Source organism: Leptonychotes weddellii, chromosome 6 (assembly GCF_054177405.1).
Source record: "Leptonychotes weddellii isolate Sample4059 chromosome 6, ASM5417740v2, whole genome shotgun sequence".
Taxonomy (NCBI): domain Eukaryota; kingdom Metazoa; phylum Chordata; class Mammalia; order Carnivora; family Phocidae; genus Leptonychotes; species Leptonychotes weddellii.
In genome coordinates, this window is record NC_138374.1 from 126,078,216 (window position 1) to 126,098,162 (window position 19,947).

Here is a 19,947-nt window from a genome sequence, read left to right on the forward strand (position 1 = left end):
GCCATCTTGCTCCGCCCCCAGCCCATCTAAATATTTTTTAATATATATACCTATATATGCACATACGTATATATACATGTTACTTCAGTGAAACATTATGGCTGAATGAAAGTAAAATTAACTCATGGACAGGAAAATACTTAGTTTTTCAGCCTTGTCTCCTCAGCCATCCATTCCCTTGAGAAAGCAAATTTTGTTCAGACACAAAAGAAAAATATACTATTAAAATGCAATTCAGAAGTGATAAAAACTGTAAGTTCAGCAGCCGGCTCACAGCACCCCCTTTGTATACTCAGGGACATTGGGGCCACATTAATTTGTGTGTGTGTGATGTCCATCCCATGTGCAAATTAGCACTGGAAGGACCATAATCTGTCTTATATGAGAGCTCTTTTCCCAGGAGCGTGTGTAATACATGCTTGTGTAATTTTGTGTAATTCAAATCTCTGTGTTATGTTTGTTTTTATATTTTAAATAGTATTAGAGATGTTTTCTTAGGAAAAATATTAAAAAGAAGTTTATTAATAAACATTAAAAAGGGAAAAAAACTAAAAAGTAATTGTAGAGAAGCATTAAAATTAATGAAATAATGCTGCTTTCCTTTATTATTTTTTAAACAAATTTATGAATATCATGACAAAGAATCAAATTTTCAGTTCAACTGAGATAATAAAAAAAAAACTTCCTTGTCTTAATTAAATGAGATAATATATGTGAAAATATTGACATACGGTTATGGGGTCAATAAATCTGTTGAACCTCAACTTTATTTTTTCAAAGCCTGAATTTCAGAATATTCTTCTCAGCAGAATATTTCATTTCACTAGATATATATTTTTTATTGCCCAGATCTCTTTCTCTAGTTTATTTTATTTAAAACAGCATCTAACTCCAACTTCATTAGCACCATATCCTCTTTGATTATATTAATTAAAATTTTTGAGGTTTACTCCTGTTTCCTTCATTAAATCTCTTTCATCCAGATTATCTTTTGTGTTTGGATCTGTGTCTTTCTTTCATGTTGGTAGTTTCCCCAATTGGTAATCCATTCTTAGATTCATATTAAAGGAGACTCTAAAAATCAGACTAGAAATATATTTGTACGTGAGAGTGGCTTTTTGATCAACTTTTAATTAAGAATTCTTCAAATGTCAATAGTGAAGTTTTTTCTCTGGGCACTCCCATTATCTTTTTGAGAAGATGCATTCATGTGAATGAAATATTTAAGTCCAGTTGCCAGTTCACATAGATACGAGCAAGGGAAGAGTTCAATGAGTAGATACCTAACTAATGAATCATTGAACACTACATCAAAAACTAATGATGTACTATACAGTGGCTAACTGAACATAATAAAAAAAAATAAAATAAAATCATATATCCCATTTGGTGCCTCCCATTGGCCTGTGCCTGCTTCCCCTGAGACCAGAGCTCTCTGGTGTAAAGTTTCTGAGAAAAGGCTCTTCTCATGGATGCATGGCCTAGGAGAGGAATGTGAATATTTCTTTACTTCTTGCACAGACTTTTAATCTGTTTCCAGTTCTATCCCTCACTCTCACTTTCTGCAATAACTGTAGCTTTTGTTACTGAGCTTCACTGGAGTTCTGCAAAATGGCCCTTCCCCTTTGGCCTCTCCCTCTTCTGGAACAGGTTTATAACTTTTTTTTTTTTTAATTTCTTTACTCTTATTTCAGAGGGTTCTGGTGAGGAATTTAAGCATCTCACCACATTACACTGAAAGTATTATCACAATCTTAGCTGGTCCGTGAACGATTATATGGGTCTTAAAATTTTTATCTTTTATGTTGATCATGATAACACATTAAGATAATAATGCTAATGATAATGATGGCTATGGCAACAAGCTACTTCTACATTTACTTCTACTTTTAGCACCCCCATTATTTATTGGGCATTTGCTCTTTCAGCCTCCATGTTAAGCTTTACATATACTAAATTATTCATTCCTTACAACAACCCCATGTGGAAGTGAAATCTCATAGAGGTCAAGTAACTTCTGTAAGGGACGAGAGGTAGCAAGGGCAAAGCTAAGATGTGAATACTAGTCTGTTTGACTCAAAAACCCCATTATTCATAACCCCTACCAAAAATGCCTTCATTATTTCAGTGAGTTAAAGAATGAAACTGAACCACTATCTTATTGTATACACAAAAATTAACTCAAAATGGATTAAAGACTTTAATGTAAGACCTGAAACCATAAAACTCTTAGAAGAAAATCATAGGCAGTAAGCTCCTTGACGTCAGTCTTAGTGATGAGTTTTTTGGATTTGACACCAAAAGCAAAGGCAACAAAAGCAAAAATAAACAAGTGGGACCACATCAAAATAAAAAGCTGCACAGCAAGGGAAACCATCAACAAAGTGAAAAGTCTACTGGATGGGAGACAATATTTGCAAATCATATATTTGTTAAGGGGTTAATATTTAAGTATATAAAGAACCCATACAATTCAATAGCAAAAAGAAAAACAGTTTAATTTTAAAATGGATAGAGGACTTAGACATTTTTACAAAAAAGACATACAGATGGCCAACAGGTGTATGAGTAGATGCTCAACATCACTCATTATCAGGGAAATGCAAATCAAAACCACAGTGAGGTATCACCCTACTACACCAGTCTGAACGGCTAGTATCAGAAAGAAATAACAAGTGTTGACAAGGATATGGACTAAAGGAGACCCTTGTGCACTGTTGGTAGGAATGTAAATTGGTGCCACCACTATGGAAAATAGTATGGAGGTTCCTCAGATAATTAAAACTAGAACTACCATATGATCTAGCAGTTCCTCCTATAGATATTTATTTGAAGAAAGCAAAAGCACTAACTCAGAAAGACATATGCACCCCCATGTTCATTGCAACATTATTTACAACAGCCGAGATATGGGTTGAAGTAAACTACATGTCCATCAGTGGATGATTAAGAAAAAGTGTTGTATACAATGGAATATAATTCAGCCATAAACAAAAATCTTGCCATTTGCAACAACATGGATGGACCTCGAAGGCATTATGCCAAGTGAAATAAGTTAGACAGAGAAAGACAGATACCATAAGATCTGACTTATATGTGGAATCAAGAAAAAATGCTGATAGATACAGAGAACAGATTGGTGGTTGCCAGAGACGTGGGGTGGTGGGTAGGTGAAATGGGGAAGAGAGTCAAAAGGTACAAAATTCAAGTTATAAAATCAGTAAATAATTCGGACATAATGTACAGATGGAGATATAATGTATAATGGAGACTATAATTTATAATACTGTATTGCATATTTTAAAGTTGCTAAGAGAGTAAATCTTTAAAACTTCTCATCACAAGAAAAAAGATAACTATGTATAGTGATGGATGTTAACTAGACTTGTGATGATCATTTCACAATATATACAAATATCAAATTATGTTGTATACCTGAAACTAATATAATCTTGTATGTCCATTATACCGCAATAAAAAAAAGAAAACAACTTTGAAGAAAACTCATTTCAATGAGAATTTCCTATACTGGGCCTCCTTTTCATTTTTGGATGCCATTTTTAAATTAACATTTTTATTTACACAGTAAATTTTGAATTATTTGGCATCATTAATTGATAAATTTATTCTTTAAAATTTTATATATTTCTAAACTATTTGAGACTTATAAAAATTCTGTTAAAAAAAGTCTTAGTATCTCCTTTTGCTGAATAAGAAATGAAATTCATAAAAGTTAGTAACAGAGATAGTGGCAGAGGTTAAAGTTGAATCCAGGTATTCTGATTCCAAGCCATGTTTCATTTTCACTACGCTTTACTACTTCTCTAAATTCTAATGCCTTTAATCAAATGTCTACAGAAATAAAATTAACATCACTTAAATGTTCTTTCAGGTTTTTGCCATTTTCTTCCTACCATAAAAATAAAAAGTACATCCCATTAATGCATTCATCAAGCAAGTATGGTCCCAATTCTTATGGAAGTCAACATTTTAGAGATGAAAATCCTAAGAAGTGGATCTGTGACAAGGTAAGTTAATGCAATATTAAAAAATAATGTTCCTTTGGAAAGGCTAAACATATACACTGATTACAACAAATATAAATATTCTCATTACAGTTAACACCTTCGTGGTTATAAAATTATTTATAGCTATTTCATGTAAAGATGGCCCTGCTGACTTCTCTAGGCAGTAAGAGATTTATGTTTTTGTTTTTTAGTGTTATATGTTTTTATGTGTAATGACTCAGCTACCCAGTGACCTATGGCATGCATCATGGCTTTGCCAAAGCCAACCAGGGCCAAAACTTGAATCTGTGGTCACAGAATAGTCAAGCTCTCAAGACATGGAGAACAGCACTTGATTGCTTTCTCTCAATCTCTGTGTGTTTGTGGATAGATAGACAGTAAATAAGTAAGTAGGTAGGTAGATATATAGATAGGAATAGATAGAGATATATGTGATGTGTATATAAATATGAATGATATAGAAAAGAAGAAAGCAAATATTTATTGATTCCAGAGTTACATTTATTAGCATTTAGAGAAAATTTTCTGAATAGGGAAAACACCAAAGTGTCTTACACCAATGTGATGTAAAAGGAAAGTTCTTACTACATGTTAAGCCTGTTATCTAACAGAAACTATAACTTATTTATAGAAATAATTATGCAGATAAAATGATGTTGTAAGTGACATTCTGGAAAGGGGTTAAAGCCACTGAGTTCCATAGGGTATACCAGATGTATTGGTTCTATTAATAGTCTGTCAGTGAGGATTTACTCATTTACACACAGCCTCCTTCCAAAAGGATTTAAGACACATTACTAAAAGGTAAATACAGTAAAGGTTATATTTTAGAAATAAAAATAGGGGGAAGTGATCTTAGATGAGAACAGTGTCTGTACTCACAAAATAAAGGAAACCATTACAGCAATGGTAAGTGGTAGGAATTTCAGCTTGTGGATGGCAAAGATGAAGAGGAAAACAAAAGTTGCAGACATATCCTCATTACTCAAGAGGAAGACACATGTTAGACCCTTAAGAAAAATGATTATTTTACCAAACTCTAAGAAAAAGTCTTTTTTAGGACATTGTAAATAGGGGATTACCGAAGGTTAGTCACTGGGGAGTAATACAGATACTTTAGAAAGTACCTTTTTCTTTTCCACCTGCTAAGTCCTCTTTCTTAAAAAAATGATCTAAAATACTAAATAATAATTCCACATCATAAGGAATAGGTACAGTGGGTAGTTCAATTTGGCTCACTGATTGACAAACCTAAATACTGGTGACAATGTTATTCTTGGCATTTGTTTTTACCTGATATGCAACCATTCAGAATATAAGCTAAATATAATTTTTAAACTATTTAATTTCATATTTTGAATGTGCATAATGTGATCTATATCTCATTTGCTATTTGACATAAACATTTTTTGCTTTTATACCCCCTCACCATTTTATTTAATTCAAGAGAGTGTTCGTTTCTTTAAATATAAATAATTTACCTCAGGACACTAAGCTATTTCCGAGTAAATAAGATCCTTGTGCAAATGTTTCTTTCCTAGAATAACACAGTACTTTTTGGTTTTATTTTATTTTTAGTTATTTATTTATTTATTTTTAAAGATTTTATTTATTTATTTGAGAGAGAGAATGGGATAGAGCATGAGAGGGGGGAGGGTCAGAGGGAGAAGCAGACGCCCTGCTGAGCAGGGAGCCTGATGCGGGACTCAATCCCGGAACTCCAGGGTCATGACCTGAGCTGAAGGCAGTCACTTAACCAACTGAGCCACCCAGGCGCCCTACTTTTTGGTTTTATATGACAGATTCACCTCATACATTCTAGCATATTTTAGAATATGCATCTATCTTACAGAAGTAAGCAACTTCATGGAAATATAGAGACTTTTGGATACTCACTAAAGAGAAATAAAATTTATTTTGTTCTTTTGAAGAATCGTGTGCCCCTCCATACTTTTAGAAAGTATACATACCTAACAAGTTAATGACAAATAGTTGTTCTTGTAGACCCCGAAAATTAAGAGAGAAAAGTATAGGGATTTTTTTAAGTCTTTTTTTTTTTTTTTTAAGATTTTATTTATTTATTTAACAGAGAGAGAGAGCACAAGCAGGGGGGAGTGGCAGGCAGAGGGAGAAGCAAGCCCGATGTGGGACTCCATCTCAGGACTCTGGGATTATGAGCTGAGCCGAAGGCAGATGCTTAACTGACTGAGCCACCCAGGTGTCCCTGGATTCTTTGTCTTAATAAATCATGAATTCACTTAACCCTACATAAAAACATGTAGAAAAATACTAAATGCAAATTGAAATTCTTTTTTCCCACCTTCCCTCCCTTCTTTCTTATTTCTTCCTACTTCCTGATCTCTTCAAATAAACGTATTAAATAAACGAATTATCCTTCTGTGTGGCTAATGTAATCCACACGATAGAGAGGTAGCCATTTTATTGTTTATATGTTAAATCTTACAACTATTAGACATAATTTATATTTTGATTTGATGTTAAGTCATTTGGGTGAGAATTGGGTCCAATGAAAACTTAGTTTCTTGATTACTGAAGTTGGAGGCCACAATTTATTCATTATTAGTGGAGTAAGGATAGTTTTAGGGAGGCTAGAGTTATTAAGATCAAAATATTGAAGAAGAAAGGCTGACCTGGTTTTATGCTTCTTCTGTGGGAAGATGGACTGTTTACAAACATTTAAATTATATATAACATTTAGTTGAAAGCAATAAATTGATTTCAGCCAAGAAACAGCTCCATTAAATATAGTTGGTTCCTATTCTCCACCTTTTCCATCATGTTTTAAGATTATCTACATGGAGAATTTCCTTTTCTTCTATCATCTATAAGCCTGGAGGTTATAATTTTCAAATCATTTGTTACACAGTGATAAAGGGTATCAGTTGAGAGAAAATCAAATGTTAGATACTCTTTCTCTGATCACATTCACATCAAATCAGTTAAATATCAAATATTATTTAAATATTTTTGTTTTATTTTTAATGCTATTGACTCGAAAAACACTGTACAAAGACATCAGAAAGTCAACAAAGGGAGAGCCAATAGTACAGTTTTTTCTTCGTAGTATGAAAATCAGTAATGAAAAATAACATACGATTTTTCTTAAAAGCATGGAAATCTGTAATAAAAAATGTAATAAAACATATCACATTTCTTTTTTTATGTAATTAGTGATGATAACTTTTAATCAACTTAAGTTATATCTTTTTTAAAATTTTTTATTGAAATTCAATTTAATTCACATATGCTATACTATTAGTTTCAGAGGTAGAGGTCAGTAATTCATCAGTTGCATATAACCCCCAGTGTTCATTGCATCAAGTGCCCTCCTTAATGTCCATCACCCAGTTACCCACCCCCTACCCAATTCCCGTGCAGCAACCCTCAGTTTGTTTCCTAGAGTTAAGAGTCTCTTATGGTTTGTCTCCCTCTCTGTTTTCATCTTATTTTATTTTTCCTTCCCTTCCTTACTCACATTTCTTTAATCTGTTCATAAAATGCCCCAAGTTGTTAGATTGTAGGCCTGTGTCTTAAATGATAAAACTTTTTAAGTTCAGGTAAATAATTTGTGTTTATAAACTCTTTACTGTGCTGATATCAATATTTAAAATAGAAGTGAAATTCAATAAGGAGCATATACCAGTCATTCACTATTAATTTAATCTATTTGGGTAAATTTAAATGAGTTGGACAATACAAAAATTCAGTATAGTAAAAACATCCTTTTGGTTGTCAAAACATTCACATATGTTCATATTTACTGAAGCAGAAATAATAGTCTAAGGCCTTTATCTGAATTGGAATGAGTTCTCATGTGCATTTTAGACAACTGATTTTACTGGAACTATTTCGTGTTTTCCTACATTTGCAGAATTCAGGAAGAGGCTTTTAAGATGGTTCATGTTGCTAGAGCCTTTCTTCATCTGCTTATTGTAGGTGAATTACAACATTAGGGCAGCCCTTTTTTGTTATTTTCACGTGCATTTTGGTCCTAAACAGGATTTCATAAGCCACAAAGCATAAAAATATCTAGTACTCCAAAGAATTAATTTAGAGAACCTAAGCATATTGCACAGAACATAAAGTTGACCTTTACCGTCTACGGCTTTTGGAATGGAGTGGGATGTGGAGCACATCATAGATTTAATGTGGCACATCGCTGTCTGCAGAAGCTTGGGTGGGACTGGGACTGCTTGCCCATGGCACCCGGTGATTGAATCTGCTGTCACCAGCATCCTGATAATAATGAACATTCAGCTTAACGACCGTGATTATGATTATCATAATTGATGTGCAAGTGCAGTGTGTGGGGATCATTACAGCTGAACTGTACAGCAGAGAAACATGCCTCAGTTATGGATAATTTTACTTTTATGCATTGATTGGGATAAAATATGCCTTTCTATTTAAACAGACCAGCTTCGTATGATTTTAAGAATCTTTCTGTACATGTTGATTGATGATTATGCACTTGCTGAAAAACAGCCCCTTACAGTTGTTTGTTTTGTGTTGTTTCGTTTCATTAGTAAATGTAAACAATTAAATAATTAGGTGTAATTGAGGGAAAATATTTTGCTTATGAGGATGGCCTTCAATAATCAAGTATTCAGTTTAAGTGTTTTGGTTTTTTTTTTCTCTTTCTCTCTCACAGTACACCAGGGACTGAAATTCTTCAATTTTTTTTCTATGATTACCCTTGTATCAGTCTTCTTGAGGTCACTATGCTTCAGGGAAAATAATAAGTTTAAATAATTTTTATTATAGATCTATAGATGCATTTGCATATGTGTGTATTTATATATATCTATTATGTACTTTAGAAAACTGGATGGAGCCAAATATTATTTATCAAAATAATATTAAACCTATAGAATAATGTTAAGATACGTATATTTGCCCTACCTTTGCTTTTTAACCACCCCCTTGTTTCTGATAGATTTATTATATTGTGTAGTAATTTTCAGTTATACTTTTACAAAGGATTTCTGATTTGAATTTTAATTTGTGGATGAAAATAATATGTGCAGTGATGTATCCAAGATTTTCAGTAGATTAGATCTGACTGTATTAGTTTATGATTATTAACCTAGGGCTTAATTTGCATTTGAGTCTAAAATATTACATTTGAGTGATGAACAAACATAATGGAGCACATTTTCATAAAGCCTGGTAAGCCATTAAAAAGAAAAACTTATTTTGTAACTGCAGTGAAGTCTGAGATTGAGAGATCTCTCCACCAGATTATTAGTAACTGTAGGGCGCTAAAGAGACTATGGCAAACATTTCCTTCTGAGATCTGTAAGATTTCCATCACCCCTGGTAAGGTGCTCACCCTAGATGTACAGCTGGAGATGTAGGACAGAGTCTTTGACAGCCAGAGGTTTAACAGCTTGTCTATAAAATTCTCCTTTTGGAAGTTTTTGATCCCAATATGATTCTTGAACTTTATTGAGAGTTCCTCTTTAAGTTTGCCTCTAAAAATTCAACATATGCCAGTCTTCTCTGCATAATTACTAATCTAAGATAACAAGAATTAAATTCTTCATCTGACAAAAATCTTGGAATATGTTATCTGCACTTCTCTGCAATTAAGCTCTTAACCTTAATTTAAGAAAAAAAGAACAAAACGTTAAATGCCTCAATTTATTTTGTTGTAGTTGTTGTTGGAAACTGAGTTAACATATCAGCGAAAACTTTAGGCTTCTAGACCTTTTGCCGTCATTCCTAGGTATAGGATCATAACTTTAATTTATTTCTGTGACCCCCCCTGGTGATGTCTTTATCTGACTTGGCAAAAGAGGAGGTTTCCCAGAATCAAGAGCCCCAAAATGAATAGAAATATAGCTAGTAAATATTCTTGATGTCTTAGAAAGAGGCTGACTTTGATCTTAGAAATCATGGAAGTGTTTAAGGATTATATGAACATGAGAGTTAGCATTAACAGTACTTACTCAAGTGTCATTTGGCTATGCCTGCAGGTTTGGCATGAAGAAGTCAAGGGGATATTTATTTGTCCTTCTAGGTGGGCCCCTATCAAACCACACTAAATAATAATCTTTGAGCGTTTCCACTGCAATGAACATTCTTACACATACATCTGTGCCCTAATGAATTCCCAAAAGTGAAATTTTTTTTTAAGATTTATTTATTTATTTTGGAGAGAGAGAGCACGCACGTGCACAAGCACAAGAGAGAGGAGCAGAGGGAGAGAGAATCTCAAGCAGACTCCCCACTGAGCATGGAGCCCCACATGGGGCTCGATCCCAGGACCCTGAGATCATGCCCTGAGCCGAAATCAGGAGTCGGCCATTTAACCAACTGAGTGACCCAGGCAATCTGGAAAGTGAAATTTCTGAGTCAGGGCTGTGATGGTTGCTTTTATGTGTCAGTTTGACTAGGCATTAGTACCATTATTTAATCAAACAGTAATCTAAGTGATGCTATGAAGGTATTTTGCAGATGTGGTTAATATCTACCATAAGTTGACTGTAAGCAAAGCAGATGACCCTCACTAGTGTAGGTGGGTCTGATCCAATCAGTTGAAAGCCTTAAGAGCAAAAATTGAGGTTTCTTGGAAAAGAAATCCTGCCACAAGCCTATAATATTAATTCCTGCCTGCATTTTTAGCCTGCCAGGTTACCCTGCAGATTTGGACTTGCCTGTCTCCATAACTGCACAGTCTAATTCCTTAAAAAACTCTTGTCGGTTTGTCTGTCTATTTATCTGTCATCTTTCATCATTAGTTCTCTTTCCCTGGAGAACCATGACTGATATAGAGGGCTAGCACATTAATTTTTTTTTCTAATTTTTTGGATTTTTCCAGCTTTATAGAGATATAATTGATGTATAATACTGTTTTAGGTTAAGGTGTACAATATAATGATTTGATACACATATACCTTATTAAATGATTACCACAACAGGATTAGTTAATACATCTGTCAGTTCATAGAATTACCTTTCTATGTGTATGTGTGTGGTGAGAACATTTAAAATATACACTCTTAGCAATGTTGGTTTTTCAGAACTTTTTCATCTTATAACTGAAATTTTCTCCCTTTGACCAATATCTCTTCACCCCCCCCCCAATCCCTGGGTACTAATCTACTGTTTCTATGAGTTTGACTATTTTAGATTTCATATATAAATGAAATCATATAATATTTGTCTTTCTCTGACTTATTTCATCTCTGTTGTCTCAAATGGCAGAATTTCCTTTTTTATTGCTGAATAATATTCCTGTGCGTGGTGGGAGTGAGTGTGTTACATTATCACATTCTCTTTATCCATTCATCCATCAGTGGACACATAGGTTAGTTCCATGTCTTGAATATTGTGAGTTAACTGCAGTGAACACGAGGGTGTATATATCTTTGAGATAGTGATTTCCTTTCCTTTAACTATGTGTCCATAAGTGGGATTGCTGGGCCATACAGTAGTTCTATTTTTAATTTTTTGAGGAACTTCATACTGTTTTCCATATGGCTGTCACAATTTGCATTCCCACAAACAATACGTAAGGATTCCCTTTTCTCTATGTCCTCACCAACACTTATCCCTTGTCTTTTTGATAATAGGCTAGCGTATTATTACAGCTTTTGTTATATATTGTCAAACTGCCCTAAAGAAATGTATAGTTCTAGAAGAGTGGCAGTAAATTTGTAGAGATGTGAATTAATTTTAGAATTGTTAAGAATACAAATAGTGTTAAAATTGAAAATTAATTAGATGTGCTAAAGTAAGAAAACAGGAAGTCTGCTGATTACTCCTAAGTTTCTGCAAGGGACAAACTGAATTTATAGTGATACTATTCACTGAGATTGGGAAAAGAAAAGAATCAGAATTTTGGGGGTAATTGCAGGGAAGAAATCTTGAGCTCAACCTTATACACGTTTGAGATTGAGATGACTTTGATTCGTCCAAGAAGAGATGTTAAATAAATAGCTAAATATCCATGTTTGTTGCTTGAAACAACTTGGACCAGAGTCACAAAATTGAGTGTATCTCATTCATAAATTAAATTTTGTATATTCAGTTCATAGATAATAATTGAAATCCTGACAGTGAATGAAATAGCCTAAAATAAAACATAGGATAATGAGAGGGGAACTAGAAGTTTTGAGGAATGCCAACATTTAATAACCATTTTGGAGTTGGACGAGCTGTAAAGGAGGTAGATAAATGTGAAGAAAACCAAAAGAATATGCTTATCAAAGAAGTCAAGGAAAGATAATGCAGTAAGAAAGGAGTGATGAGCCATGGCAAATGATACTGTGAAGTTAAAGAAGGTGAGGACTGGAAAAGCCCCCTAGATTTAGCAAAATCAAAGTCATTGGTTACTTAGCAAGAGCTGACTCAGTGACAATATGGGCAACTAAGCCAGAATGGAATAATTTGAAGAGGGAGTAAAAAACAGTGGGGGGTGGGGAGGATGGGGGGAAGGGAGAGATCCATCAAGTTAGATAGTAATTTGAATAAATTTGGCTGGAAAGGGAGAAGAGTGATTGGTAGGGCAAGGGCTATAGGGAGAAATATAGTGAAGTATCCTTTTTTTTTAAAGATGGAAGAAGTCTAGCCTGAATAAATTTTACTGTGCTGTGTGGATATTATTATTTAACCAATTTCCTATGATTTATATTAATTTATCTTTTAAATTAGTGTTTTTGAATTTTCATATTTAGAAACAATGCTAAGGGCCAGTGCTCCTGCAGCTCAACCTTTGCCTACAAATATGTTTAAAGCACTTGTTCTCTGCCAGAGGTGATTTTGCAGTTTGGGCAATGTATAAACACATTTTGGTTATCACAACTGGGTAGAAGTAGGTGGGGGTCGGTGCTACAGGCATTTAGCACCCACCTTGAGGCTTTGGATTGCTGAATTCCCTATAATGCACAAGCCAGCTCCCCACAACAAAGAATTATTTGCCTAAAATGTCAGTAGTGCCACTGTTGAGAAATCTTGGGTTAAAGAGTATGCATGTTTTTAAGACTTTTGATTCATCTTCCCAAATGTCTAAACAGAAAGGGTGAACTAATTTACATGTCCAACTGGCAATTTATGTGAATTTCCATTTCTCTGCATCTCATCAACTCTATTATTTTATCATCATTAATTTTATTTTATTTTTTTGCTTGTGAACTTTTGTTCCTTGCAACTTTATATATGGATATTCTTTGATCCCTGATTTAAGGTACATTTCTTCAGAAAAGGTTGTTGTTTGTTTCTGCCAAGAGCTTAATGGAAAGAATAAATTTTGATTTGACATCCAAACCTCTGCGAGTTCAAGTTCATTCTTAGGAACTCTCAGGAAAGACTTTTTTTTTTCTCTCCACTCAACCCAGAGCCAAGAGTGAGACAGGGACATATGTCAAAGTCTCCCTAATAGGGTCTTTTTCTTTTTCTAGTTCACCTACTAGGAATGTTATTTTGTTAGGAGTGCTGGATTCATACAGAGATCTCCAGTATAACTCCCACACTCTGCTGCAGCCCAGTTGTCAATTTCTTGACCATGTACCATGTTATGCCCAGACACTAGGACTATAAATAAATATATATCTTGGAACAAACACGACTGTTTAGCCCTCACTAGATTTGCTTTTTTTTTTTTTTTTTTTTTGTCAATTCTTTCTTCCGAAGAATCCCCTTATTTTTTTCCAGGTCATCTGTGCATTGAAAAGATCTTAAAATCTTGTATCCAGAAATTTTAAGTGAAAGAAGCTTCCTGAACGTCTAGTTTGTTGTAGTGCCAGAGATTAAAGTACTGACACTTTCTCTATCTCAGATGTTGGAATAACTTCTGCTAGGTAACAAACTGTCTATTAATTTTATGCAGTTACTTTAGAGGGGAATGGTTCTTGCCTAAGATACACTTGTGAAGTTTTTCTAAATATTAAATGATGACTTATGTTTCTCTTGCTACCTTTAATATACTATAAAATGATTTAAAATTTATTCTCGTATAAGGATGATTCGGTTTTACACTTTTTACAAATAGTTGCTGAGATTCCTTAATACCATTTACTCTACTGTTTCTTATGGTTAGCAATTCTATTATTTTTATTATTCACTTCACTTAGTTACTGTTTTATTTACTTTGGGATTTTTGTAGACTTTATATTACTTTATATTAACTCTTTTATTGTATGCACCAGACTTAGCTTTATATATTATATATTTTAAAAAATTTATCTCAATTATATGTCAAGCAAATACAGAATATCAGAATATTATTTATAAATATAATGGTACAGTGAACTCTAACCTGACTTAGGGAAAAAATATTCCTGTTATTTTGAAGTCTTATGTGGCACTCTTAATGATTCTATCCTTTCTGTTGCTAACTAGAGGTATCTACTATCCTGAATTTTTAGTAATGTCTTTGCTTTTATCTATACTTTTATTACATATATTTATATTCCCAAGCAGTAGTTAATTTTACATAATTAGGCACTTTATATAAATGTCTTTTTATAAGTGTGTGAATTATACTATGTGTTTTTTTTAACAACAGTCTATACAAGACACTGCATCTAGCTGCATTTCATTTTCACTGATGTAAAGTATTTCACACATGAATTTGCCACAATTTATCCATTTTACCGGAGATGAATGTGGGTCTTTTGGTAGCCTTTTTGCTCTAATAAACCATGCTGATCTGAATGTTATATTGATTCTTTTACATACCTTTTGGTTCCTATATGAAAGAAAGGTATTGCTGATTGTATATGTACATCCTTAAATTTGTTCATAAGAACATATTTTTCCAAATGTTTTACATTTTGGGTATACAGCAGGGATATTCAGTATTCTTGCCAACATGTATTATTGTTAACTTTAACATTTTTTTGCCAGATCAGATAGGTGTAACATTACAGTTTTAAGTAGCATTTTCTTGAATTTAAAGAAGTTGTGCTTTTTTTCTGTAAGAGCACACTGTGTCTCTCAATAAAAATTAGAGGTTTTTTTTCACACAGATTCTTCACATTTGTTACCAGGTTTATTCCTAAACAAATTATATTTTACTGTTATTGTGAAAAAGTTCTTTTCTCATTTATTTTCTAACTTGCTCTTGTTATATAGTCATTTTTGTTGTGCATATGTGTTTTTGTTAGTGTATTAGTTTATTCAGGTTGCCATAAAGTACCACAGACTGGGTGACTTAAACAGCAGATATTTACTTTCTTGCAGTTCTGGAGCTGGAAGAGCCAAGATCAAGGTGCTGCCAGGGTTGGTTTCTGGTGAGGACTCCAGCTTGTAGACAGCAGCCTTCTTGCCGCTGTGTCCTCACATGGCCTCTTCTCTGGGCGTGCATGGAGAGAGAGAGAGAGGATGAGAGAGAGGGAGATTGATAGAGAAATAAATCTCTTCCCTTCTTGTGATACCAGTCCTATTGATTACATTCTGGAGTCAGAATCTCTTGTTTCAAATTACTACTCCTTGCTTTTGAGCAAGTTATTTGAATTCTCTGTATCTGTTTTCTCATCTGTGGAAAGGGAAAATATTTTACCTTACAGTTTGCTTTGATGACAGAATTAGGGAATCGTGTAAGTGATTTGGACTACCCAACATGGTAAACACCATACATTTTAGTTATTTTTATATATATGACCCTTTGGGTTTCTTTTCCTATTCTGTTTTTCCATTAGTATATTTTGATCACTAATGTTGTAATGATATCCTAAATCTCTGCAGCTCTCTGTATCATTTAAAGTTTCTCCATCATTAGCCCCATTTTCATGTGTTAACATTGTAAAAGCTATTTAGAAAGTAATAATAAAATAACATTAATAAATTGACCGAGTCCTAGATGATTAAAAGATTAATTTGCCTTGTATTAATATGTGTATTTTCCATACTATATATATTTCATGTTTTACTATTACAAAAATTAAATATTGAAATGTAAATATATTAGATGTCTAACTTGTGCTACTTCTAAGACAAATATGTGAAAGCTTGCTATCAAGCTGAATTTTACTTACAGATAACATTTCCTATCCTTTTGTGTCTTCAGTTGATTTTTATGTCAGAATATAAAAAGCAGTACTTTAAAAATCATTTTTGGTAAATTTCCAAGTTGGTACTTAATATTGTTTTTAACCCTTAACAAAAAAAGAAAAGGAAACCAGCAGTGATACAGACCATAAAAATAAAGGACAAGTCAAGCACTTCTTTTCATTTTATGTTACCTTATTGTTTCATATCACTTTATATAATGTGCAGACAAGCTCAGAACTCCACTTAATCTGTTTCATACGCTGGGCTTCTTACTTGAGAATTCATTTAATGAAATTATAAAAATTATTGTTTAATTTAATTTCTCTTAACATACTTAACACAGTATTTTCCAAATTATGCCTGATCAGATATATTTTCTCCCGAATATGTTATTCACAGAGTTATTTAACTAATCTTCATATTCTAAAAGGATGCTGGAAGCCATACTACTGGACTGATTTTGAGAATTCTCTAGTTAGTAACTTGCATTATACTGGTGGCGTATTGAAAATAGTGTCATTAACTCTGGATTAATCTACAAGCTATTTTTTAGGTGGCTATTATAAGGTTATCAACTCTTAGGGAAAAACTTAAATCTGCTAGCATGTTCAAAGGGTAACAAATGTGAAATATCAGATGACTAAAGAGTGGTAACTTGCTAGTCTGGACAGCAGCTGACTTTAAGGATATTTATTAAATAATATTAAGGTACAAAAATAGTGAAAATATTTCATGCTGTTGCTGGAAAGATACAAGTGTTGACCTTACTTTCTTATTAAATCTATTCCAAGAGTTATTTGCAAAGATTTTGCTCACAATTGGAATATTTAATAAAATCTAATTTTCTTCCTCTGTAATTCCTCAGTTGGAAAATGTGGTCCCTTGATGATGATCTAAGGCTTTGAAGAATAAATGGATTTCGAAGAGAAAATTAGATGGTACTTATTATGCTGTCTAACTAGCAGTGCATTGTCATTTGTCTGTTGTATTATAAATGTCTTGCTTTCCTTACCTTCTTCATTTAATCATGTAACTTGCCTGTAAGCAGCATTAGAAAAAAAAGTTGCTCTATTACTCCTTCAACTGTTTTTTGTCTTTGCTTATCCCAGAGACAGCTCACACTTACGCCCAAGACAGAACACTTCAGGTACTCCCCGACCCCTGTTGTCTTCCGAATCCCTTCCACCCACACCCTCACTTGTGCCAAATCCTAGGGAGACATACTACTTTCCTCCCTCTCCCACGTGAAGTTCTGTATGACTGGCAAGTGTAGTATTTTAAAAATTAATATAAAAACCCCATTCTAGGCCAAAATTAAATTTTCTCATGGTAAATATAATTTCTGTGCATTTATTCAGTTTTTTATTGTACATTTTTCAGAGTATTTTTTGTTAATGCATCTAATTATTTGTCATTAGAAGACTGAGCCTGTCTGCCCAAATTTCTTTGCAGCTTACCAGCCTGATGCCATATATCAGGATGACATTTATTATAGCAATAATGAATGGCAAATAGCATTTGCCATATACTTTTTTCCTTCACTTTTATGTCATGCTTGTATTAAGAAAATTACTTCCATTTTATTTGTCAACATTTTCAGTAGAAATTCATTTATATTGGTAACACCTATAAACCATTAAAAAAAGGCTATTTTTTAAAAGAAATACATGGAATTTGAAACCATACTGTTTGAATATGAAGCTTTGCTTACTTTATCTCTGATTTTTGAGACATGCATATTGTTTTTCTAACTGAATTCAGAAATCATCTGTCATTTTAGTTTTGACATGTAATATACATAGTGTCCAAAAGATAGAAGCAATCTAATTTGCAAGTATTAATATACTTTCTAATTCTAATAGCATTAATTGAGGAGTTATAAAATACTATATGTAAAGTGTATGTTTTGTTTTTAAAATATGTTTCCATATTTGTGGCTAGCATTTCCTAAATATCAAGGTATAGTGAAAATGCTAAAAATATATAAGAAAAAAAAAGATGATAGAATGTATTAGATATATTCACGATTAACATATACTTTTTCTTTTTACCCCAAAACATTACTGATAAAATTTCCTTGTTTTAACTTTTGACTCTCATCTTACTTATCTATAATAGACATAAATGCTTACAATAAAAAAGGGTCTCAAGTTGCATGAATCTGTCAGATTGGGAGATTTTCAGGTATCAAATGTTAAGTATTTGGTATTCTATGAAGAAATTCATCTCAGAATATAGCTATTATATTAGTATAAAGTTACGGCTTAGTAGCATTAAAATAATCAATGGTAGCTTTAAGGTTGATTTTTGATACCATGGTAACATAAAAATAAAGTTCACTTTCAAAAAAACTTCTTTCTAAAGTGCAGTATGACTTATGGTACAGCCTCAGTAGAGTCTGCTGTGCCAAAGCAAAGAAAGCCATTTTTTTTTCAAATGTTAAATATTTTTTGGTATAAATAATCATTATTATTGTTATATATCGTGACCTCAGAGGGGATGACAGTGTACTTAGTTTTATTTTTTAATTGGTTTTTTATTAAAATATAATTAACATACAGTGTTGTATTAGTTTCAGGTGTACAGTATAATGATTCAACAGTTCTATGCATTACTCCGTGCTCCCCAGGATAGGCACTTCGTCTATTTCACCCATCCCCCCACTCACCGCCCCTCTGCAACCAGCAGTTTGTTCTCTGTATTTAAGAGTCTGTTTTTGATTTGTCTCCTTTTTCTCTTTGTGCATTCGTTTTGTTCCTTAAATTCCACATATGAAATGATACGGTATTTGTCTTTCTCTGTCTAACTTATTTCACTTAGCATTATACCCTCCAGGACCATCCATGTTGTTGCAAGTGGCAAGATCTCTTTTTCTTTTTTATGGCTGAGTAATATTGCATTGTGTATATATGCAGATGGACACGTGGATTGCTTCCATATCTTGACTATTGTAAATAATGCTGCAATAAACAAAGAGGCGCATATCTTTTAGAATTAGTGTTTTGTTTTCTTTAGGTAAATACCCAGTAGTGGAATTACTGGGTAATATGGTAATTCTATTTTTATTTTTTTGAGGAATCTCCATACTGTTTTCCACAGTGGTTGCACCAATTTGCATTGCCACCAAGAGTGCGTGAGGGTCCCTTTTTCTCCACATCCTCACCAACACTTGTTATTTCTTATCTTTTTGATTCTAGCTATTCTGACAGGTATAAGGTGATATCTCATTGTGGTTTTAGTTTACATTTCCCTGATGATGGGTGATGTTGAGCATCTTTTCATGTGTCTGTTGGCTATTTGTGTGTCTTCTTGGTTTTGTTTTTAAATATTATAGTCAAAAAGTTTGTTACCTCCAGAACATGCTGCCTGAAGTATGTATGCTACATGTACTCAGAGTTTGTCTGTCTTTGCCCCATTAAGTGCACAATTCCTTTCCTTCACAACTATGAACACACACCCACATACAGGAAAGACATCCCTGGGTGGGGAGGAAAGGGGAAGTAACTGAAGAACCAGCTTTCTCATGTTGAACCTTACACATAAAAGTGATATTCCAGCGCCCGGCTAGCTCAGTCGGTAGAGCATGAGACTCTTAAAAGTGATATTCCACACTATGACTGTTTTCTCCATGGAAGTATAATTGTTAAGTATACTTCCATTACAAGTGCATGTTACCTGGTGTGGACTTGGACTTCAGTACACAAGAGCTGTCCTCTTATGTAGACTCACTAGATAACTAATATAAATCAAGTCACTAGCTTTCTTCCACTTAACCATATTTCCCTTTGTAGGAAATCATTTTACCTACCTCATTTCTTCTACTTATTTTATATGGGAAGTTTGATTTAAAGGCAGGCAAAGTGGGTTTTCGGTTTAAATCAGGAGATGACTATTTTCTTTA

General features: G+C 33.4%; 1 protein-coding gene across 1 annotated transcript in view; it reads left to right on the top strand.

Annotated features, from left to right (window-relative positions):
• SPATA17 (spermatogenesis associated 17) overlaps positions 1 to 19,947 on the top strand; it is a 166,883-nt gene that overhangs the window by 115,299 nt on the left and 31,637 nt on the right. The window contains exon 9 of the mRNA XM_081825178.1: positions 3,893 to 4,028. Coding sequence (XP_081681304.1) covers positions 3,893 to 4,028 — 136 coding nt within the window. The remainder of the gene's footprint in view (positions 1 to 3,892; positions 4,029 to 19,947) is intronic.